Here is a 24,877-nt window from a genome sequence, read left to right as displayed (position 1 = left end):
TTAGAGGTTGTAGTTGGTGGTGGTATTTTGTTGGATGGAATATTGTGAGGCGTTTTTAACACATTTTTCCACACAAATGTAAATAAGAAAATATCAGAAAGTCCCTCACTCTGTAAGTGAAGGGTGATGCTGTAAGCCCACGTGTAGTGCAACAGTCTTGTCTACGCAATAAATAAGCCACACTCACACTAAAGAGCAGAAAAAATTAAAATCACAAGTCTTTATGTTGATTCAACAGAATGTGCATCACACCTCTTACAACTCTTCTAAGGATAAGGCACATTATGTCACTTGAAAATATATGTGACAACTGTACCTAAAGGACAAATACATAAATCAAAGCCCACAACATTTAATTTCATGTTTCTCCACCTGCAACACCATCATGTGCTGAGGTTCACTCAGGGCTTATAGTATAGTGAAGGGACCCAGGGAAGAAGATGGAGGGTCAGGGCCACTCACTGGCTCTCTTCTCTCCCTATTAAGGATTTCCATCAGCTTCTCACTATACACCAGTATTGCAATCACTTCATTATAATAATCATAAGTTTCTAAACATGACTATGCATACAGTGCCACCTGTAAGCATCTCCACTTTTCAAGTGCAAGCTGGTCAAAGGGCGCTGGATCTTGTGGGAGCCCCAGGAAAAGGAGGAGGATCAGGAGAAAGGAGACAGGGTCACAGGAAGCTACTTTAGCTTTCTTCACCTGATGATAACCCATCTATTTCATCTACATCGCCGCCAATGGCCATCCAAAACGCTTTTGCGACCTGGAAATGACATTTAGAGTAGAGTGTTACTAATGTTTATAAGTCACTATGAAAATGAACAGGTCAAAGCTTGGTGTCTGTGTAGTGAAAACAGCAGCTTACCTTCTCTGCATGAACCTTTCTCTGCTCATGAGGTAATGAAGAAGCTTTGTCTGCAGGTTGAAAATCAGTGACCAAAACATCATTAATGACAGAAGTTGTATCAATATTTTACCTCCAACAATGAGAGAAAAATGCAAATGGGCCAAAGAACCTGTGAGTTTTAAAAAAGGAAAACAGGCTGTGGATATTCTTGTTATTGTGCTGAGCTGTGTGTTTGTTTTTTCACTCTCCCATTACCTTTCATCTCTTTTAATTTGGTAAAGAGGCGTTCAAAGTTATCCACATCTGCATCTCCAGCTGTCAGATTAGCAAGCTCCTGAATGTCCAAATCGGTCATTGCATCTGAGAGAATCAACACAAGTGAATATTAATAACTGAACTTGAAATGCTCCAGTGAGCAAGATATTCATGAAATGTGCCAACAGGTCTGGGGACCAAAATTACTTTAGATGTTAAGAACACATTCCAAGAGGGGCTGTTCACTTACCAACTACTGCGTCCTCTTGTGTGTCTGTGTTTGTGCTACTGTCTGTACGGTTGGCCTCCTCATTAACAAGTGTGCCCTCTACTGGCAAGCTGGAAGACTGCTATAGAAAAGGAGCTAGAGGTTAGCATGCCTCCTTTAAAACTGACATTTAAAATGGATAAAATGCAGGAAAATGGATTGATACAAGTGACAAAGAAAGTGAGAACACATAGAAAGACATTAAATTGAAATGTAAATGGAAAAAAAGCTACTGACTGGTGGATCTTGGCAGGTGCGTGGGTTGTTGTGTCTGGAGGCCACCAAACTGCTCATCAGACCAAACCCCTGATTGTGACCTGTCAGACAGAGATACAAACGGTCACATGAGATTAATTAAATAACACAAGGAAATGTTACAGGTAACTAAACTGGTGATTTCATCTCACCATCCTTCATCTCCACACTGGACCACACATTTGCATTGAGAGCCTGGACAATTCTCTTTACTCCTGTGGATTCTGGAAAATCATCTGATAAAGTAAACAAAGATAGTGTGAACAAGAGTACAAATATTATCAAAACACAAAGAATGAAAATAAAAATGTGTGCAATTTCTGCTCACTGAACCTCACCATCTTCATCTGGCAGGTCCTGTGGATTGAGCTCCACCAGCTCAAAGGCATGAGCCAAACACCACTGCTGTGCTTCATGTCTGGTGACCCCTAGAATATGAATATGAATTTCACATGGCGTATAATATCCTGCAGAATTTGTGTTCCAATGCTTTCTGCAAAACATCAGTCATTACACAGTGCTGGAGAACTAACCCTTTTCACAGACTCTGTCACACACCAGGATGAGCACCTCTGGAGCAAGATCTTCCACCACTGATATCCAAGGCTGCAATTTTTCCAGACCATCCTCCTGCAAACACAAAGCATACACAATAAATGTCACGCATGTATCAGAGAGTATACGGTTTAGATTTCTCAAATATATACATATATACATATATAATTCTTAAGTCGCGTACCACTGTACTGTCAAAATAAGCGATGAAAGCCTGCATGGACTGGGCAATCTCTGACGACATCTGAAAAGTGCTTGGCACAACACATAGCCTGACATCTGCTGTGTAATACTTGTTGTTGATTGTCCAAGGATACCAGGCTACTGTTTCTTCTCGCTTGGTCGGCTCGGGCAAAGTCTTCGTACTCAAGATCTCTGAGGCAAAACACACGTATTAACACACTAACACAAACAGAGACATTGGTGAGGCTACGTTACTTAGCCTGCTAGCAGTAGGAACAAGATGTACTTAGCCTACTTCAAGAGCCTTAGCATTGCCGTTTTCGTATAAACCCTACAAACACAAGTGATTTAAATAACCGGCTTGACAACCTAAAACAAACGTGTTAGTAACTGTGTTAACGACATATAGACTAAGAGAAAGTTAGCTTTGTTTAACGTTAGCCTGTTAGCCTCATCATACACGTTAACCTTTGCTAAACTTACGTTTTATCAGCTCTTCTTCTTTAAAGCCACTATCACAGCTGGTTATGACCACACAGGGAATGGCCATCTCTGTGGTTTCTTCTGTGTCTGACATTTTTAAAAATAATAATATTTAGGACAAGCTTCCTCCAGCTGCTAGCTTAGCGCGACGTAAACCAACTTTGACAACCTTTCAACTCTGACTGAGCCGCTGTGACGGTCTCTTCCGGTGCAACGTTTCGCTGAGGTAACAACGGCTGACAGCCTCTTTTATTAATGATTTTCGATACATTTGGGTGCGTTTGCATTAATTAGTGATACAAATATAATATAGATACTAAAGGTAATTTGTGTTTATGGCGATACTGACTCTAAATGAGCATCTTGTGCTCATTTGTTTTGAGTAGCAAACAGGATTTAGAGCCCCGAATTTAGTTTTCCAGGCAAAACAGTGTCTCCATCAAAAAAGTCAAAAACTAATAATGTATGTTTAAGCAAATCAATAAAATAGGGTAAAAGTAGGGCCATGGTCGGAATTTTTGTTTGCAAATTGCTAGCGAAAACTGGTCGGTAATTTATATGCTGGCAGAGAAGATGGGGCTGTACAGCGGAGGCTGCCTGACAAGCAAACTCCGGGCTAAAATAAATTAAACTTTGTTGACCTCTCATTGTCATGACTACTCGTACCGTTTTAACCTAAGACTAGCTAGCTAACTGGTTTGGTAACAGGTGTTAGTCACTACAAGTCGTTATTATGATATCGTGACACATGTTGAAGTCATATTATTAAACCCAGTATGCAAAAAATGTCTGACAAACTTAAATACGAGGATAAGTTGGGAGCAGTTTTAGTTCAGGTAATGTTGTCTAACTTAGCTCAGCCAAAAAATTTAACTTTACAAGAGAAACGTAACGCTTGCTAATTTATCTGATGGAGCTACAAGTTTTAGTTAGATTTTGACCACATTGCTTAATTAAGTTACATGAAACATAAATCGTTAATATTGCTCTTTTTTAAGCCTCTAGACGGAAATTTAGCTGAACTCTCAAGCAAAGTTAAAGTTTTGGTTGTTGGCTGTTTTTAGGCCAGTTATCCACAGTATGTACATCCCAGAACTGTATGTTACAGGTTCAAGATGATTTGAGACAACTCAAATGTAGTCTTGAGAAAGTCACTGTCAATGAGGGGGATGAAACACTTGACATTCAACCCCTGGACAACGCCATTCGCAAGACCGAGAGCAGTATCAGGGTGAGGATGTTTCACGCAGAATAAGCACTGTTATTATTAGTATTAAAGAAACATAGACAATACACATAGTCAAAGGTAGCTGATCATTTCTGTGTTCCTCATTTGTAAACAGAAGCATGCAGAGGATTATCTGAAAGCAGTGACTGAGCAGGTGCTGGTTCTTCCATGCATTGAGGACTTACCAAAAAAGACTGTGCAGATTCCCAAATGGTAAGCAAGAAGAAACATGTATTTTTACTAAATGACTCTGCAGTTTGTGAGGAAACTTTCCTTAAGTGTCTCACTGGTAGAAATTTGAAGAAATAGGTTTAGAATTGCATACAATTTGCTGATGGATATTGTGAGTCTAAAAGAAAGACTTTACACAGGAAACCTTCTCTGGAGAGATTCCCAGATGTGCGTCCACAAAAAGAAGACCTTCCAGGGTCTTTACCTGGAGAAAAGGTAGATTACTATTCATGCTCACATTTGAACACTCCTTTTTTACTTGATAAAGTAAAATAAAGTACAATATAAACAGTGCACACAGTTTGTCAGGTAGATGTAGCTAAAACTAATACAGTCTAAAATACAGCAGTCCTGCAATGAATCCTATCTTCACTACTACTTTAATGTTCAGTTTATTTTGAAACTGTTTTAGACACTGTTTTACAGACACACCTCACTGTATAGTTCACTATGCAGTTCAACAGCACCACAAAATACATTGTCCATAATCATCATACAGTTGAAGCAACTCCTCTTTGAAACAGTTTCAATAAAAACTGACAGTTTTAGCTTTCATGGAGGTAGGATTTATCAACAGACTGTTGTGTTAGACAGCACTGGCTTTAGCAAGGTATACCCAATAAACTGTCAACTGAATTTACATATACATTTAAAGTTTTGATACTCTTCCTCTGTGTCATTCAGCACCAGTCACAGTTAGCCATGCGTTTGCTGTGTAATCCTGCTCACCCAAACAACAGAGACATTTTGTACCAGAAATGTGGGATATCACTCCCTGATATCCACAAGAGGAGCACAAACGCAGTAAGTAATCTGACTATGACTGTAGGTTCATTTAGTTTTAATCTTTAATTTTAGTTTTATATTTAAACTGTATATGTTTATTCTTGTACATATGTGATAATGATCTCAGTGAGACTACCTGTTTGAGTAAAAGATGAAATAAGATTTATAAGTACTTCCAAAGCACAGCATGGCTTTTGGGCGATCTGTATCATGACAAGTATTGTTACAATTACTGGTGCTAGAAATAATGTTTTTGACTATCACATCAGTCCTTGATTTTCAGCATTTGTTGTTCTCATTGTGACGCACTTTGTGCTCCAGGTTTAAATAAACACTATGAAATTAGAAATGCTACTTGACTCAGATCTGCCCCAGAGCCATTCATACTTACTATTATCATGTCCTGTCATCCACTCCATGAATTGTCTACATGATGGAGTGTCTACATGATACACAATCATGGAGTAGTTGACAGTTAATTCAATTGTTCTCTGTAAAACTAAATGCCCAGGAGAATATGAACTTCTTACTTGTTGAGGAAACAGACTACATCTGGTATATTGGCTTTCTTAGTTATGGAGCAGATTTTCTCATCACACTTCAGTCTTACTGCTGGAAAAGACACCAATCAGTGCATGAAGTCTTAAACTATAATCAGAATAACATCATGTCCTCCAGTTATTTGCTTTGTGCAGTGAGAAATTGATTCCTGTGTCCCGAGTCTTTGTTGATATTAATTGTAACATACAGCACATGCCTCAGGAAAGATTTGATTAGGAAGTATTACAAGAGGTTCTGCTACAGCTAAGATGAATTGGATATCATTGTTCCTTTCCTTGATACTGTCTCCCTTAATCCCCAGAAAAGGCAATTCATGCTGGAGTGAAGAGTGATGGTACGGGTTTGCATTAAAAGATTCTTCAACTCTCATGCTCAGAGGGACAGTGACATAAAGGTCACTTGGATTAGTGATGACAGCCAACACTTGTCACAGAAAACAAATTAATCTTTGCAAAGGTCGGCATTAGTTTTAGATATATTTTACACACTTTCTTTTCCAATATGTTTTTGGGAATCTATACCTGACATGAGAAATAGAGGCCAAGGCTGTCACTCTGATATAGGAGAGATGGAAGAACTGGCTGCAGAAAGCGGAAAGCAGCAGATTGCAGCACATCAGCATTCTTCTAAAGAAACAGGCGCCTGATTGCGGTGCTATGGGCTACTGGTTTACAGCTGTCTCAGGACAGAAGTGGGTACCTGGTCCAGCATGCCAATAAGACAGCCGTAGCTTCTCCAACTGCTAACCACTGGCTCTCTGCCTGCTGCCTCTTCCTGCAACTCAGGCCAGCTCTTCTCCACTCCATACCCGTGCCAGAGAATGAGCTTTTGCATTTTAGCAATTTTATAAAAGGTGCCACCTTTTCCCAGCCCCATCTGAAACAGATGTGTGCCTTTGAGGGGAGATTCTCCCAGCACCTGGCTACTACCTGTGGTCTGTCAGAGAGCTCAGTGGTCTGAGGAGAACGAAGGAGAGGACATTAGGTGACAAGTCTAAAGGATCAGCAGCACAAACTTTCTGTTTCATGAGTAATGAGACATTTAAATCTAGCCATGAATAAAAAGTTGAGGTGACTCCAAGTGCATCACCCTGTTTATCTTAAATTAGGCCATTAAATCTACCTTTAATTCTAAAATTATGATACAATAGTGTGCATTAAAATGTATAAGTCACCAAAACAGAACTGCTCTTAGTAATCTTTAACCTTAGCTACTTTGTGATTAATTGCTACAGGAAGTGGCTTAAAGGACAGATTCCAACTTTACTGGCACTGTTTTTGTGTCTCTTCTAAATTCTTAATGAATCCAGGAAGTGTATTGTTTGTAATCATGTATCAAAGTTGTCCTTCATACTCATTCTGCTAGAAAGTTTTTTTTTGTTTTGTTGCCAAGTTGGCATGAGTCCAATTGATAGTCACGAAAATAGAAAAGAAAAAACACATTAATCTGAATCATGCTCAAGCTCTCATCTTGTAATTGTTGCATTTAATTTGATAAGGCTAAGGCCAGGCTTCCTTTACTGTGGACAACTGTTTAGGGCAGGAAATACAGGACCATGGTCTGGTAGCATTGCTTTGATTTTATTTGTGACGTCTTGTACACACGTTTGGTTCAGGTGCATCAACATCACAGAATAATCACTGGCCCTACAGTGAAACCAAAGGGCTGTCACAGCCTTGCAATACCTGAAGAAGACATGGGGACAGGTAAACAGGCATTTCACCTTTTGCACACTCACAAATATGTGGTTGTTTATTGTTTGTGTCACTTTAATCAGACCGCTACTTCATTATAAAATATGTATTTAGTCTTGACTAGCCTGAAATTTCTATGAACAAGACAAACAAGTTTTTCTTTTTCATTTCTGTATTTTGTTCAGTGCCAGATAAAAGTTTGCTTTGTATGTCGATCAAGATTGCTTCTCTTCACCCCAGAGAGGATACATATTCTTCTAAGATAGGTCAGTGCTTCTCGACAGAAGATAATACATTTTACGTGATGCTATATCTCCCAACTTTGTTGTTTATAATTTAGGATGGATATTTTAAAATGTGCTGAACAGAAAAATTATTGATATTGTTGACTGGTCCCTGTGATCTGTAATGCTGTAGTAAGCAGGCAGAAAAGTGACCTTGGAAATGCCTAGAAAATCCTGCCACTGTGGCATCTACACTTTTCCTACATTGTGTTTCCTTCATCACTGCCACTGATTAATTACTGATAGAGCACAGTTGAGCCCATCTGTTTGTGACTTTATGTCCGGTATAGACTTGAAGTCCAGGTGTGTTAAGCAGCTGAAATTGGAAACAGAACCTAGATCAACCTGTGAAAAAACAGGCAGCAAATGCACACCACTCTTGACCACCACGACACCGCCTCCCACCAGAATCTCCAAGAGCATCGACCATGGGAGTATGATGCAAGGCACCAGTGTTCTTATCCCTAAAAGCCCAGAGGTATGAACAATACCTTTAAATTCCTTTAACTGTATATTCAAAGTTAAGGTTACCTTTCACTAGTTTTACTGTGTTCTGTAGAATCTGCTTGTGCCAGTTCCTGTCATCATCCGCAAATACCCCTTTACCATCACAAAGGGAAGGATCAACCCAGTGGCTGCTGATTTCTGTCACTTCAAGCAGAGCTTTAGCTTGTGCTGGAGCAGTGTGGTATATGCTCTGGAGGCCCTAGAGAAGCTGCTCAGGGACTTTGCTGTGCCTGTAGCCAAAGTGAGCGGGGAGCGGCTTGTAGAGTTTGCCCATGGTTGGGATAATGGTTGGAGAAAGGCTCCTCCAGTGTTCAGCCTCCTTTCAATGCTTGAAAACTGGGAGGAGGTGTTGGGCCTGGTCTTACGCCCAGGTCAGCGCTACAAGGGAGATGGAGGCAATGAAGCAGCTGCCATCCACATCCAGTCCTGCTGGAGGCGCTACGTAGCCCGGACAGCCTACCTGCGCCACTGCCGGCGCAAGTGGGCGGCAGGGACCATCGCCATCTCATGGTTGATGCACGCTCAGATGCGTCGTGTCAGGAAGGCCCTGCAGGCTCGGCGTGTCAGACAGCTGGAGAATTTCCGCAGCAGAGCCCAGGTGATGTTGCTTATATCCAAATTCTGCTTTCTCTCAATCTCTTTCTTACTTAATATTGCTCTCTCACCCTTTCTAAGCTTGCCTTTGTTCTCTTTTTTTCTCAATTTCAGAGTCTGAGATGTATTCATGATGTCTACGTTAAATTAGATAAGACAAATCCTAAATTTGGATGTACATGATTATGTATAGATTTAGATAAGAGACTTACACCATAGAAAATAATAATAAACAGGTTTATTGTTATACGTAAAATATATACAGTAGAGGACAGCATAAAGATGGAGAGAGAGAAGTAAAACTGCAGCCACACTGACAACAAAAGAGGTAGAAACAGTGATTATGAGGGCTAAAGACAAAGGCAAAAAAGGTACCCAATCAATTTTTATGGCCACTAAAATACATGTAACAACAGCTAAATATGTAATGGCATTCTATAAATATTATAGCTAGTTTAAATATTTAAAGAAAAAAATGTATTGTGGTCATATGAGGTTTTAAAATGAAAACTAATTGTAAAAGGAAATTCTTATTTTGCAGTAGGAATTATTGTGATCACAGCAGCATAATGTAAGGTTTGTAGTATAGTGGGAAATGTAAAGATATTGGTCTGTGTGGGGTATATATGAAATATAAACCATACCAAAATGAATTCATTTAATGCAGTTTAATCTTGCTTTAAACAGACTTGATAATGAAATTATAAATTTTAAATTTTCTTGGGATTCAGGCTTTGTTAAGATGTGAAGGCCAATTTACTACATTACTATTTTCTTCCAGGGTATCACAACTCTAATGCTCAATATCTCCAAATCATTTTAACTTCCTTCTGCAATAGCAGAACCTAACAATCTTAAGCTCAAGAAATTAAATTTTGTTTCTTCTATTTAGCTCTTCAAGAGAGCAGTATGACAGCAGATTTCTTTCTAGATGAAGAGCACTCTGTAATTTTTTCCCCATTCAGTGTAGATGTCATGTCTGTGCTGTCATCTGGGCCGAACATCTTTTAGAGCACTGACACAACATTAATTAGTGCCTACAAGTTCATTTAGTCTTAACATTGCCGTGTGTGTATACATGTACTAAATGTATGTTCTCACCCAATAAACATTCATACCCTGTTAATTAAGCTGGCTAATCTTCCCCTGGCAGTAGCATCATGTACCTTGCTGATTGAATTAATTGTGAGAAGATGTTTCTAAAGTAAACGCTTAATTTAATTAAGGTGGTATTTTATGCTTGGTTTGCTTCTGCTAGCCCAGAGAGAGATTGGCTTGATGTGTTTTAGCTATGCAGTGATGTGATGATTTGTGTGTGTGTGTGTGTGTGTGTGTGTGTGTGTGTGTGTGTGAATACACGCTCAGGCAGTCCCTTCACTGATCACTCCTTTTCTCCATCCCCAGCATCTGGCAGCCAACTGGAAACACATCCAGTCCTCCAAGAGGACTATTATCCACATCCCTTCATTAGGTAGCTTTCTCCTGCCTGCTGCACACACACACACACACACACACACACACACACACACACACACACACACACACACACACACAAACACACATCTGATCTAGCAGCAGTCATCCCGTGTCTCACCACTCTGCTGCCCCAGTCTGTGGCCCTGGTGGAGGCACTCTGTCTCGTTCAAATGACTCTCTGCAGGAAAGCACTCACAGGATGATGACAGTCCCCATGCCAGGGAACTGAACAATTTAGTCTCAATCGCCATTTAATTTGCAGATTAAGCAAATGAAAAGCCATTATGTTGAATATTTGCAAGAGGCACAAAGGTCTTATTTTATTGCTCGGCAAAAAAACAAAAAACACACACACACAAAAGAAGAGGAAGCTACTATGTTTTTGCACCAGACATAGACTGCGAGCTATGATCCGTTCTTGTTCTAGTTTCACCATGGCACTCACATTTAGACTGTAATCAGGCATGTGCATTGTAAATCATTGAGCGATTGTCTAAAATTATTAAGCCTAATTACTAGCAGATGGAATGCTTTATTTGCACTTGGGGTGGCTACAGAGAGTGCTGTGTGAGCAAGGATAATTAGAAAGTTGAACCCCATTGTTGTTAATTAGCATGAATCCAATCATTTAATTACCTTGATTCAGTTGAGGATTCTCTCTCAGGCAGAAATCCAGACAGACATAGAGTAAAATCCTGGAGGTATCACTGGATGTAGCTCAGTGGTGGCTGGACATGGTGCAACAGGACTCCCAGCACACAACAGACACTGCACCTGCTAGTTATTAAGCTAAATTAATCAGCGGATTGCACTACTATGTGATTAGACTTAACTACCCTACCCCCAGATCTAGAAACGAACACATCTGAGGGTACTTCTACAAAGCTACAGATTTTAAATTAAGCCAATTAGGGAGGATATTATTTTCTCTTTGAAAGTCTTGTGCGAGTTTTTGTGACCTTGTTCTGACAGGATACTCTCAGAGCCAGCGACTGAAATTGAGGGGATTTGACATCCTACAGAACATCCAGATAAGCAGACTGTTCGATATTAGAGGTAGGAGCCTCTCACAGCCTCACCACCACACACGTTAACTTTCCCTGTATGCTTCACTGTAAACACGTAAGTCTGCTTTGTCTATTTTTAGATGAGAATGTGGAGGTGATCTACATATGCCCTCGGCATCTGGGGGAGGACATGTTGCACTATTACACCAGCCTCCTGAAGTGTGATGGAGCCACAGACGGGGATGATACCGTAACTACTGAGGCCTCATCTTGGGTCAGACGCTTTATCATCCTCACACCTGAGGCTGTAGATTATTTCCCGGTAAGATCAATCACATTCACATTTTGTATGCAAATGTAGAGAAAAAAACTTGCCAATGCATGTTTTAAGCAGGGTCTTTGTGTAGAGAAATCAATTATATTGTGCTGTGGAGATACTACAAGGATCTGTAGTTTGTAAATTCTCCTCTAGAGGGTACTAGAGGAGATTGTTACCATCCACTTGTCCTGTGAGATCTACACTCTGTCTGTTTAATATTTTTAATTCCCTTTTACTACTTTAAAATTAAACATCTGTGTTATCTCAAAGTAAACGCAATAGAGCTATATTAAGTTATACTTAAATAAAATACATTTATTTAATGGTCTCTGGCTGGTGCTCAGTGAATAATTAAATTTCATATTCATTAGTTTAATTAACTGTTTGTACCATGTAACTGCTGCATTTTTAGAAATTCTGAATTGTTTCTGATTACCTTAATACAATAAAATCAAGGTGTTGTTATATTTTCTTTTTAAATTGAGTCATTCTATTCATCTTTTTACGTCCACTTGCACTAGATTGAATGTGCAACATGACATGGTCTTCTTCATTTCTTTCTATTGATTTTCCTGCTGTTTTGTTGTTAAACTGTGCCAGACGTGTTGCTGAGATGAATCACTACTACCCACGGCTGGCAGCGCATTCTGCCAGTGACAGAAGGGATAATTCCATGTGGATCAAATAAATACAGATGTGAAGTAATTAGTTGTATTCCCAAGGAGCTCATTGCTAGCACACATTAAAGATGTGAAGGATAGGGGAGGCCTCCCACAGGCAGCTTTTATCAATTCAACCTGCTGGAATACAGGAGAGGTCAAAACCCTGCTGGCTATTACAATAATAGATCTGTTGTATGTACACAGTGATAAATCAGGTCAAGAAACAACCGTTGGAAGAGACACTGAGAACTCCTAGCTCCAGCAGTAATCTTTCTCCCCTCTTCCAGACCCGTAACATGTGCCTGTCTACGCTCCTAAAGTACAGTCCACGCACCCTGAAGCGCATCAAGAACCTAATCCAGGGGAAGCAAGCCTATATTGTGGGTGGAGTGGCCCATGCAGATGACCTGGCAGTGGCTGATGAGCTGGGATTGCCAGTTCTGGGGCCAGAACCAGCTATCGCACAGCACTACAGCACCAAGTCTGGAGGGAGGAGGATCTTCACGGGGGCAGAGGTTGATGTACCACCTGGTCGAGGAGACATCTACTCACTAAACCAGGTCAGAGATCAAAAACACAAATGCATGCACAGACTCCATTACTGCCTGAGGTCCTTCACCGGGGATGTGATAACACGGAAGAACACTTTGTAAATTTCACCTCAACCTTTACTTATATTGTTCAGTTTGTAATTCAAATCTCTGTCTTTTGGTTTAGCTTCATGAAACACTGGCTGAGCTCATGAGTCAAAACTTTAATGTGCAGCGCTGGCTCTTCAAGATAGACTCTGAGCACAGTGGCCGTGGTATAGCATACTGTGATATATGCCATCTTAACTGCTACAACTGGGCCCTGCAGAAATACCATTACTATGGTCCTGAGCTGTGGAACACAGAGTGGAATCAGGTAAAGATGTGACTTTGAGGAATACGTCATTCCCTCCCTGTCATAAACTATAGGACCACTTCTTAAAGCACATTTTACACACTCACTTTTATGTGATGTTGTATGGAATTTGCTTGAATTTTAGGTTTTTATTTTTTATTTTTTAGTTATCTCCCTTATTACTTCTCCCTAAATTGATGCTTTTTACTATTATGCCTTGTTTTTATGGCTCCCTCCAAAGCACTGGTTTTACAAAAATGCAATACAAATAAAGTTTATTGCTATTATTATTACACTCATACCAATGAGTAATCGGCCATTTAAAGTTAACATGGTAACAACTAGATGCTTAACAGATAACATTACAGTAACAGCTAGATATTAAGACAGCTCAAAAAAGGGTTAGATTCACTTCTGTCACTGAATGAACAAAAGCATAGGTCACAGTGGGGTCAGAGAGATGACATCATTTAGCTTAGAGAAGGTTGTCTGCTGTCTGTGTAACAGTCACAATGCTGGTCCCTGTAGTACAGTATTTTAAACATTGTCCCCAGAGCCACAGAACATTAAATCAATACATAAAATATCTGTTTATACACACGGCCATTATCCATCCTCTGGGGCACAGACATCAACTAGTGTCAGTGTCCACAAGCCTGTCCAATAGTAGTAATGCCCTAACTCATCTTCGCATTTCTTGTGTATATATTTTTCTAAAACAATTTTGCAGATTATTGTCACACAGATTTAAAGCTGATTTCATTTGTATTACCAGTGTCTTCAAAGTATATTAATGACACTAAACATTTAAATCCTTAATTGTAGCTGGTGTTGATGCTTTGATCTGCTGTTCTAGCTTTACAACACTGACCCTTCTGTCTCTGTCTATAACACTCACTGGATGGGTTTGAGCAATTTGTATAGAAAACATTGTAGTACAAATACCACATGTAGGATTAAAAATGTGACATTGTGATTATTCTCTAAAATACCAACATTTTCTCACTCCTCAAAAAATAAATTCAGATTTAATCTTGGATCTATTCAAAACAAATAAAATGTACTTAATCATTGGTAAACCATTCATTTAGTACAGATGCAATCTGTACATGGCTTCTGAGCCCCTGGCTCTTATTTCTCATATGCTTACAAAGTAGCCTTTGATTTTCTGTCATGTGTTAATTACCGTATTTTGCCATTTAACTCGGAGCTTTGTGTAAACTAATTACAGCCTAATGATTGTGGGCTTGGAGCACAACGATTTTACTTTTTATTCCATTCGGAAGAACAGCAGTCATCTCAAGCTTCTTATGGCTCACTCTGTTTTGTTCCTATTAGCTTGTTCTTTGATTCATAGTGTATGTGCGGTGCAGGGCTGTAATTGTTGTGGCATTGGTGCTGTTAATTATGGCAGAGAGTGGCTGAGCCACAGCCAAGGTCCATAATGGTGGCTGAGGCAGCACAGGAAAGTAAATGGGGTTTGTTTCACCAGCTGGGGTCCCATGGAGAGGGAAGAGTGCCGAGGCCCCTAGTGTAGGCCGACAGCCTAAGGGCTTCTGGGCCATATGGACACAACACTTTAACTGGCCTTTATTCTACACCTTGCTCTTTTAATCAAAGCAAAGCCCACATCCCGTGCTCCTCATTGCGTGATTTTTTTGTTATGACATTGTTTTCCCTTAAAATGTATTAACCCCTTAAATGTATTACATCGTCCTTCTGCTGTTATACTATTTTATATTGAAGATATCAATTTGGCTCTATATACTGAAAGATTACAGAGCAATATTGGTGATTAGATTCAAACATGAATATTTTATATCGGAGTATCTCCTCTTTGTCGTCTCCTCGCAGCAGAAACTGTAGATAGATGTTTGAACATGGCTGTATATTTTGAGATATAATGCTCATTAATGTAGCACTTTGCTGAAAAGAAGTGGACCTAATTGCAGTGGCAATGACTGGTAGTGAATAGGATAGATACTCACATTGCTGAATATTTGCATGCCTTTAAGCATTTGGTTAATAGATGTTTGAAGCTATCTTTATGGGAATAGTAGCAATTTAATTAATTATTAATGAAATACAAATTATCAAATGAAGCATTTTAAATATTAATTCATAATTTAACATTTCTTTGCCAAGATTATTGTTTACCAAAAAATAACAAATAAGTGGTGATTAAAGTGTAAATTATACAAATATGTTTCACAATTCAATGGGGTTTACCATACCCTTTATAATCACTGTAAAAATAGAGGGTAAATTAGAGAGTATTCTTGGCCTTAGCCAACACAGACTGTGTGCATATTTTTTTAATTATTGCTTGTTCTGAAGAGCTCAGCATGAGGACGCCTGACTCACAAGAATACCATGTGGTCTTTCAGAATAATACCAACAATCAGATCCCTTCTGGCTATGCAAAAGAAAGCCTAAAAGGGTACAACAAGGAGAAGGAGGAGGGAGAGGAGGAAGAGGAGGAGGGATTGCATCCACACTAGGTCTAAGAGATAGTGGGCTTCTCTAAATATTGTGAGGCCCACAGCCTCCAGCACAATGTTTCAGCCTGCAGAAAGCCCCCCAGGCCTCTTTTAGCATTTACACAGAGAGAGGTTAAAGACATGTAGATCTGCACCCATGCAATTCCTGAAGGAGGGCATACACACACTTAAGCGCTCACACAGCTTGTTTATGGATCATTAGGCACAAGAGGGTAAAAATTACACCTAATAGCGTCAACAGATGGAGTATTTCTTTTTGTCACGCTGTGTACAAACAGATCTTGAGCAACACCTTATTTAGGTTAAGTTTGTCAACGAAATGGGTCATTTGATAATCACTACCACTGAAGAGGTAGAGGGACATTTTATACAGAAGTTTTCTGTCTAAATATTGTGCAGTCTGTGTGAGCATGGAGGAGTTTAAATATATAATGTTGTGCCTCAACACAATTAACCTGAATTTACCTTAGTAAGAGCTTTAACTTTTTTCACTTAAGCATTTGTTTGGTGGTTCCTTTCATTTCATTGAAGGTCATAAATGTTTTTAGTGCAGTCTTTAAACAGGAGAAATGCTGCTGCCCCTGCTCTAAGATGTTAAATTCAATCTTGGATGACAATAATGAGAGTAACTTAATGTTTCTTTTAATATCACACATGTAATTAGTCATGAACTGTAGTAGATTGAGGTTAAAGCGTTGGTGGGTCAATGTCACAGAAAATGAATCTTCGTACAATGACTATGACTAGTCAGATTATATCACTCTATTCCCGAGACTTACTGTATTTCCTCAGTTGTTTCACTATGTAATGGAGAGATGAAATGGCAATCACATAGGCAGGGCAACATCTGTTTTTTTTATGACCAGATTGCTCGGCTTTATGTGGACACAAAGCAAAGCTTGAATCCTATCACAGGGTACTGTACGCAGTTTAAGTCCAAATAATTTATTGCAAAATACCTCTCTTTCTTTTCTTCCTGTCCTGCTGTTTCTGTGAACTGCATAGGCAAAGTCCTGGGGTGAGCTTGCTCTTCCGTTGAAAATGACAACCGTTCCCTTACACTTTTTGCCGCACCATTGTGTGCTTTATGGTTTGTATAGGGGGAATCACTGTGTAGCATTTGACCTCGCCTCTTACAGTACTTGAATATGATGATGGCTGTTACATGACTGGAATATCAACAGCATAATCTCCAGTCCTGTCTCCAGTGAAGCCAGACAGCATATACTCAAAACAAAGTAACGCGCTAGATGGAACAATGAAAGAACAAAGATATTATTTCCATTCAGAATTGTGTCAACTCTCAGATAGTTTTCACATATTTTAATTGCATATGACCAAATAGAATTTCTGTCTAATAGTCATACAAAGACATTGTTACATACAGAATCCTCTATGTAAAAAAGAACTCCTGGATCTTGGATCATACGGTCAATGTAAGTATTCAGTTATAGTTTTATAATACAATATATATGGGATTAAATGACAGCTAAAGGTTTAATGGAGCTATTTTTGTTACTTTAACTATATCAAAGCTTGAAAACATCGGGGACAATGATAGAAATAAGTCAAGGATGTTATTCCTCTGATATGGTGTATTTTAAAATATATTGGAGTGTTGTCAGTAAACCTAACCCTAAAAGCGTTTCTTTGAGTTGCGAAACTGTTAAAGAGACACCTAAAACAAAAGTTAGAAATTAACAGCATAATTAAGTGGTGAAACCATTATGGCATTTCCTAGTTACAGAAACAAGAGTGATATCGATCCCAGTCAAACCCTGATTGATCCCCAGATAGATGGGGTTAGCTTAGGTATTCATCAGCTGCCCAGTGGAGAGAGTTGTTATTGAGGGCAGGTGCTGTCTCTGAGGCTCTGAGTTAAAGCCATTAGACTCCTGAGGCCTTCTGATAATAGGCTGTCACTCACAGATAGACCCTCCCGCAGTATCCATCAGACACTTGCACAGAAATTGAAGCAGCCTCCAAAGGTCTCAAGGATAACAAGCAGTCACTGGAGTCATCCGGATAACACAAGGGCATTTCCAATAATGTAGTCGACGCCCAAAAAGCTTTGATAATGGGACAAAATAAAGTAGCCAAGACTTGTTATTGAATTAACAAACATGCATAATGCCCTCAGATATGTCCCCAACTCATTTTCAGTAGCTTCCTAACATATGCACCTTAACTTTCTTTCTGCAGGAGTCCGTGATGGTCAAATATTTAGATGAGATCCCAGAGTGGCTGGAGCGTTACGCCCAGCCTGCTAAAACCTCCTGCTATCCCAACTGGGCCTGCTTCCTGAAGACCTTCCTCAGGCAAGGTCAGATACCTATTGCTATTCACCTGCTAACAAAGCCATTTGAATATGCTTAGCAGCCATTTCCAATTTCCTTCCTAGTTCCCAGATGTTGCCTATGTGAACTGACAAGTAAAATATTTTTTTTATGTTGGTTGTTAAACAGCTGGTAGGAGAGTTTCAGGTGTTGTACCATGGGTAACGTTTTGTGGTTCATTATGTTCCTCTGCTCTCACCACTGTATGTCCAGGCGGTGTGGTAGAGGCCTACCCCCCTTCAGACAGTGTCACCTGTCTGACAGTAGATCTGCTGCTGGAGCCTGGGGGTGAGGTGACCATGCTGTCCTGTGGAGACCAGCTTCACGGCTCCTGTCAGCTGGAAACTATAGGCTCCACTGTTCCTCAGACCTCTGTACACCCAGAGACCTTGCACTCCATCTGCATGCGTGTGGGCCAGGCCTGTCTGCAGCGCCTTATCGTAGGTTATGTCTCTGTGGACCTGGTTACCTTTCTGAACCACAACAGTATGGAACAGAAGGTGAGACACAGCTAGGGCAAGACAAGGCCTTAGCTCATGCTACCACAATAAATATGGCCTGGGCTGTAGAAACATATGGTGTCAAAGCTCTCTATTTCACCATGCTGGTGAAAGAGATCAATTTTTAGGCTGGATCAGAGATCCATATGAGCAGATAGGTGCTTCCCATACTGCTCCCCAGGGATCTGGAAAACAGGCAAGGAAAACAGTGGGCACAGGGACCAAATGTGTGACAAGGCCATCTAATAAACTGTCAGGTCTTATTGTGTCGATACACCAATTCCACCATTTAAGGCTTGCCCTTTAACCTTACAATGCTGAGAAATTCAGAGGCACCTATCTTTTAGACAATAGGTCATTCTAAAGTGATTTGGCAGCTTCACAGGGATGCCCTGTCAGTGTTTAACCCCTGCCTGGTTACCTGCAGTGGTCTGCTGAAATTTGTGTCATTGTTATAGCAAGACACCATCGGAGCCATATTTCATCTGTCAGGATTACTTTTTGTTGAAACCTTCTTGATTTATGATATTGGAAATGGACTGGTTTATGATGGTTTAAGCTCTGCTCCTAACATGTGGCTACATTGACTCCCTATTGATCCAGAGCTGTAAAATGAAATGCTTTGTTTACAATATAGTGTATAAAATACTAAACCTGTAAAACAGTGGAAAAAGCACTTTGGTGCTACTTTAGAGGTTTACAAAGTGTATGAAAAAGGACACATTTCAATAAATGTCTATTATTTGTTTTTTTTTTCCTCCTCAGACGTAGAGAAGAAAGTAGTTTAGGGTACACTTGCCACTAGAGGGTAGTATCTTATGGATTAGATATTAACATACAGTGTGAGCAAAGCAGTGGTCACTGGTGTATTAAAACTTTAAATATTTTGTAATTGACTGAATATTTATTTAATACATCAGTATCTTTTTTTCCTCTTAGATTTTAAGTCCAGCCAAATATATTTTTGTCAGCAGAGCTGTCCTCATTTGGACTATGTGCTTCAACACATTACATTTATTTGAGGTTTTAAAAAACACTTAAAAAAAATCTATTTCAGTATTTCATATAGTCAAACTAAATTGTCCTTCCAGTGACAAAGCTGTGACACTCAAACCAGAAAATGTTCAATTTCACATATATAATAGGAACAGAAGCTACCCTTTTCCTTAACTGTTTAGGATGATATAATGACAGCCTTAAAATTAATTTTCAGTTTCAGTGTTGACCTGAAATTGAATGTGATTCACTGACAGCATAATTAAGAATAGACTATAAACAGCATGTGCTTCAATAGAGGCAGGAACATTAAAGACAGATTCTTAACCATCCCTCCCCACACACACAGCTCAGACAGAGGAGAGCCACATGGGCAAACCTGTCTGGATTTAAACATCAATTTAGATTCAAACCTGTTGCTAAAAGCTGCCTACTTTATTTGATGGGAAGAAGTGGGTCACATATGTTTGCCCTTGCAGTCTTTCCTCACATTGTGGAACGGTGGGGCCCCAGCTGCAGCATCAGGGTTTTTAATGAAAATTCAAGGCAATAGAAAACAGGTACAATCCAGGCTTACATTTCCCACGGCTTTGTTAAAAGCGACAATGAGACATTGGAGTATGATTTTTAGTGAGTCAAGTGAATGGCTAGGAGGACTGTGTGCATCACTCAGGCCCAGGTATCTGATGCATAGAGACTTGTATCTATCCAGTGGTAGCTAGTGTACCCCCCTGCAGTAAAGGTGACTGAGTGTAGGACATACTGCTGAGTTGTTGCTCAACATGAATGTACACAGCTTGCAATTGTTTTAATTGTCTTGATGTATACAGTTTATAACACTTTATGTGATTATATTCTCTTTTATGGCACTCTCGTGTACAGTAGCTTGCATGCAATTTTAAAGCCTATTAGAAATGCTGAAATTACAATACTTACACCTGCTGTTCTGTAAATCAGGTTACAAGTTACCTTAAATGATTCTAATATAAAGAAAAACATTTATGTTACAATTCTTATCATTTTAATATGTTATTTGGCATGTTTCTTTAAGTGGTTTATCAGAAATGTTGTGAAGTTTTTTTTAAATGATCCTTTACAGTTCACACATAATGTTCTGAACTTGATGATCTGACCTTATGAGCTATTAATACATTATTTCAGTGACAAAAAACTAATCCGCAACAGTAGCGATAAGAGGATAATCATTTTGATTATTTTTCTGTCATGGAAAAAAATCATTAATCAAGAAATTAATTTTCAGATTTAGCAATAATGAGCATAATTGTTTGTTGCAACCCTAGACTATGACCTACAGTATGTTTCACAACATATTTGAGTTTTATACAAAATAAAATATAAAAGAGAACTACTGTGTATGGTCAGATATCCATGTGTTAGTGGAGATAAAGTGCTCAGGTTACAGAGACTGCGGGGTACAGACAGGCAGCGATTTGCATTCAGTGGCAGGAGCGTTTACTTTGACAAATAGGAACAGCAAAAGGAGGCAGCCGACTGCCACTTAGTTATTAACAACTCCTTCACTAGTGATTTATTTGCCACTTTTGAAGAGAGGGCATAGCTATTAGGTTATTATTGGGAAAATTAGCCCTGTTTAAGCAGAAGGCTACGACCATACCTGACCCCTTAATATACTTATAATGACGCCATTTACCATACATATCTGAACTTCCCTTCTCATCAGACCTGAGCCAAACAAACTAGCCCAGGGCAGACTGAATTCAAATACGCAGGGAAGGATCTACTTTGTGAACATGTCACTCCACAACTGAATTACCTAAATCTGTCGAGCACAGACCATTAACCGTGTTTTCCTTTCCCCTGCCTCTCAACATGGATAACATTGTAAGGATTAAAAGGTACTGACCCTTCTCTTTCTAAGGATTGGTGGGTGAAATACTTTTGATGTTCCATTTTTGTGATTAAATTGGAATGATTAAGTTTATAGTGTCTGTTTTTCTCTGCTGTGACACAGAGTTCATGGTGTCTTGTTTGCAGGTGTGGGCTATTGATCTGGACCTCACATACAGTGACCAGCTGGCCATGACCCAGATGCTTCTGATGATGACTGGAGGAACACTGAATTGCCGCGCAGGCTGTTTAGAAGTGCCAATGCCGATCAGAGAGAAATGCTGTGAACACCAGAGTGCAGCCAAAGTACCATTTTATATTGCTTATAATGACAGTTTTGATCAGGTTAAATTTTTCTTGAATATCAGAAGATTGATTTTACGTGCTGTATTTGATGTTATTTGCAGTGTTTTCTTTCCCCAAATTATGTTGTTAATTTCTATCATCAACAAGAAAGAAACCACTAAAGCAAGCTGATACTTTAGAGAATATTATTATACCACTACAGTAATCTTGAAGCTAGATCAAGTTTTGTTCCTCATTTTTGTTAAATACAACTAAATACTGTAATTATGCACTGAGCTCAATTGGTGTTTAGGTGCTGAATTCATTATCATTTTGATAGATGAGCCTAAATAATCAACACATTAATAATTCATACCATTTTCATTATGCATGTGTATGCATGCTTGAACACCTCATCAACCTGGTGCCGGGCCTTAAACAATAGACTTCTTTTATTAGCAGTATGCCTGAGTTTACGCTTGTTAATCTGCGACTTGTATTATTTTATCAAACATTCATTTAGTTGGTGGCCTGGTGCTTCAGTACAGCAGTTGCACCACTGCAGTGGTTAATGGCTTTAGTGGTGGCCATCATTAGGGGCCTGCATATTACAAACACAATTAAATCCCTGTTGGACACTTTTATTGTTGTGTGAGGGTCCTGTGTTTGACAACTGCAAACACACAGCCGTCACAGCGAGTTATTGGCTATCTTCTAAGCTCACAGGGGCTTAGGCCTGCGCTTCTTTGTCTCCCAAAGGTGCCAGAGAACCAGGAACATTTTTATCCTCTTGAGCCCTGCCACTTTTAAGTAATCAACCTCTCTAGTGTTACTTACGACTTTCACATACCCAGAACCCCTCTATTATGCTGATACGTGTTGTGTGTTGAGTAGTCCTATTGTGCTCTCTGTATTGCTTTTGTCTAAAATTGAATACAAACGTCAAAAGAATTGCAGTTTCTGTGATTGGCGTCATACAATTAAGCTCATCTTGTGTTTGGCGTGTCTTCTAAACATTAATTGTTCCTCCCTGCAGTTAATTAAGAAAGGCCCAACAGTTTACCACATCTGCCCCACGCTCATCATGTTCACTAATCACACACACTCCCCAAACTCAACAGTGACCCTAAGGACATCTTACACACACCACCACCTCTTATACTTAAGCCCCAAATATAATAGAACTATTTTAGATTATCATGCCAACAATCAAAGATGCACTTTCTGTTTTCTTACCTTTTTACAGCCTCCTGTGGTTCATCGTTATGCAGTTATTGGAAGCCACTTGTTTCACTCTCACCTTTCCATGTTGTACCACAATGTGTTCTTTATGATCTGCAAGGCTCTTGGCATAGGATTTAACATTAAGGTAAAAACTGTCACGATTAACCTGTTCACGTTATCGATCATTATTATGCCTTGTTCTTCTTCTGCAACATACTCTACTGTATGATTGATGTATTTAACACTGTCATGACAGGAGCTCTTCTCTTCTTTTGACTGTATGTTTGCGGATCTTACATTACAGAGGAAACAAGGCACTGTCTTCGCTCTTTATGACAACCATGACCGATGCAGCATTGGAATGATGTAAGTATTTCTTATTGCATCAAATTTCTATACATACACTTATCAATTAAATTTATGGCTCATATTCAGGGAAATAAATTCTGAGCACATTTATGGTTTGTTCTCCGTTCAAATAGACACAAACATGAGAAAACAGGAGAGGATTAAGTGGATAAAAGACCTCTCTAAACTGAGAGTAGACAGTTCTTTCAGAGGATTAAGATGCCACCTCTGGCTTTGTAAATGTTGTTACAAACTCTACAAGTTGTTAAGCAGAGGGTTATTTAACATATTTATCACACAAATCCTTTAGCTTACACAGTGCTGTAACAGTTAAATCAAGCTGTGCTCATTCCCCTAAAGACTGAGGATGTTGTCTGCTGAAAGTTTCATTTAACCACCACCATCAGATGAACAGGGTGATTGTTTCTTAGCTGGCAACACGGGGATCATTAGTAAACTCGTTTGTTTGGGGTGTCGTTAATAGAACGGTTTCTGAGGATCTCCAGGGAGCTCTAGTGACCTTTGCTCAGAACCTGTCAGTCATTCATCAGGAAATATCATCCTCTAAAATCCAAGGAGAAACCAATTTCAAGGTACCATGTTAATGACTTAACGATCTCTCCTCATCTAAATCATGACACTTGCATATTCAGTGAAGCTGTTGTCAGTTGGAGTGCTGAAGAAAGTCTAACCAGTTAATAATTTAAAATATATGAATATGTTTTCAAATTAAAAGATTGTACTTACATGGAATGATAATGTGTAGTTATCTAAATTCTCTTCTTTTTTCTTTTCCTTTTTGGAGGACCTCATCAAGGACATAGAAGATGTCTTGCAGATGACTGTTCAGAACAAACAGCGAGCAGTGAAGGATAAACCTGCTGCTTAGACAGCTGCTTCACTGATAAGCTCGCCTCACTCTCGCCAAGTTAAGTTGTCAAGTCTTCGGCCACTTTAATGCCACATTCCACTGTGAAAATGTGAACCCTGAAGGTGGATCGATGTCGAGCAAACACAGATTGCCAAATAAACACATGAAAAACATTTTCAGAATTTGTCATGAAGCTTCATAAAAACTGTTTTTGTGATCCGTTTCAACAGTCTGAGAAAACTTTCCTTAATATTTGGAAACAAACATAGGAGATTATGCACTAATAATTCCACTGTGGGATGAGTTGGCTTTGTTCAAGTATTCATGCATTAACAGCATAAAAACATTTTGCTGTGTACAGTATCTTGACTTTGTGCCCTGATAAATACTAGATTAGTATGGGTGTATTGTTCAGTGATACTAGATGCGCTGAGAGGTTCCATAATACACTGTAGCTGCAAACCTGTGGCCGTATCTTACTTTGGACAGTGGAGAAAGTGATTGATCCCGGCTCCAATTTGATTTACAAAGAACTTCATGTGTAAGTTGATCATATTTATTCTTTTACTTCACTAACATAGCTTGTACAGGGGAAATATAATACAAATATTATCTGAAATACATTATTGTGTTGAAAATGCACCAAAAACCTTGTGTTTTATCCTGTTCAAAAGTAACTGTGGTGTGTATTTGTTGTTTGTTTCCTTGCTTATTATATGATACCACATATTAGTCACTACTGTAAATGTTGTAAATGAATAGTTGATAATAAAGTTATACATTAAGTATATCAATTGTATCAATCAATTTCTCAGGTTAATTACTGAATATTAATTGTTATATGCATATATTTATGTG

General features: G+C 39.2%; 2 protein-coding genes across 4 annotated transcripts; one reads left to right on the top strand and one right to left on the bottom strand.

The window, feature by feature from the left end:
* Positions 1-205: 205 nt before the first annotated feature.
* Positions 206-3,052, bottom strand: aagab (alpha and gamma adaptin binding protein). 2 transcript variants are annotated; one of them, XM_018681421.2, is made up of 10 exons: positions 2,856-3,052; positions 2,374-2,564; positions 2,168-2,264; positions 1,973-2,062; positions 1,787-1,870; positions 1,617-1,696; positions 1,362-1,458; positions 1,112-1,216; positions 875-924; positions 206-772 (listed from the first exon to the last, which is right to left on the bottom strand). In XM_018681421.2, the coding sequence occupies exons 1-10, from the start codon at positions 2,947-2,949 to the stop codon at positions 695-697; spliced, it is 966 nt and encodes a 321-aa protein (XP_018536937.1). In that variant the 5' UTR covers positions 2,950-3,052; the 3' UTR covers positions 206-694. The 2 variants fall into 2 exon arrangements, with proteins under 2 accessions (XP_018536937.1, XP_018536930.1); XM_018681414.2 differs by having other exon boundaries at positions 1,362-1,461; positions 2,856-3,051.
* Positions 3,053-3,520: 468 nt separating this feature from the next.
* On the top strand, positions 3,521-24,809 carry iqch (IQ motif containing H). Of its 2 annotated transcripts, XM_018681373.2 has the most exons (21): positions 3,521-3,691; positions 3,964-4,086; positions 4,199-4,296; positions 4,455-4,530; positions 4,999-5,118; positions 7,277-7,367; positions 7,541-7,621; positions 7,930-8,117; positions 8,199-8,744; positions 10,145-10,211; positions 11,189-11,272; positions 11,364-11,545; positions 12,492-12,764; positions 12,922-13,110; positions 17,793-17,913; positions 18,140-18,426; positions 21,439-21,597; positions 22,823-22,945; positions 23,105-23,166; positions 23,633-23,741; positions 23,954-24,809. In XM_018681373.2, the coding sequence occupies exons 1-21, from the start codon at positions 3,632-3,634 to the stop codon at positions 24,035-24,037; spliced, it is 3,123 nt and encodes a 1,040-aa protein (XP_018536889.1). In that variant the 5' UTR covers positions 3,521-3,631; the 3' UTR covers positions 24,038-24,809. The 2 variants fall into 2 exon arrangements, with proteins under 2 accessions (XP_018536889.1, XP_050929303.1); XM_051073346.1 differs by lacking the exon at positions 23,633-23,741.
* The last annotated feature ends 68 nt before the right edge of the window (positions 24,810-24,877 follow it).

Source organism: Lates calcarifer, linkage group LG10, assembly GCF_001640805.2.
Source record: "Lates calcarifer isolate ASB-BC8 linkage group LG10, TLL_Latcal_v3, whole genome shotgun sequence".
Classification (NCBI taxonomy): Eukaryota; Metazoa; Chordata; class Actinopteri; family Centropomidae; genus Lates; species Lates calcarifer.
The sequence above is the reverse complement of the archived record's forward strand: the minus strand, read 5'-3'. Positions and strand labels throughout refer to the sequence as shown.

Bases quoted from the DNA above. Each gene is read 5' to 3' on its own strand.
- aagab (XM_018681414.2), bottom strand. From the start codon at position 2,949: ATGTCAGACACAGAAGAAACCACAGAGATGGCCATTCCCTGTGTGGTC. The intron at 2,565-2,855 runs GTAAGTTTAGCA...GTTTTGCCTCAG, and splicing joins AGAAGAAGAGCTGATAAAAC to AGATCTTGAGTACGAAGACT. The intron at 1,462-1,616 runs GTCAGTAGCTTT...CCTTTTCTATAG, and splicing joins GCACCTGCCAAGATCCACCA to CAGTCTTCCAGCTTGCCAGT.
- iqch (XM_018681373.2), top strand. From the start codon at position 3,632: ATGCAAAAAATGTCTGACAAACTTAAATACGAGGATAAGTTGGGAGCA. The intron at 11,273-11,363 runs GTAGGAGCCTCT...GTCTATTTTTAG, and splicing joins CAGACTGTTCGATATTAGAG to ATGAGAATGTGGAGGTGATC. The intron at 13,111-17,792 runs GTAAAGATGTGA...TTCTTTCTGCAG, and splicing joins GGAACACAGAGTGGAATCAG to GAGTCCGTGATGGTCAAATA.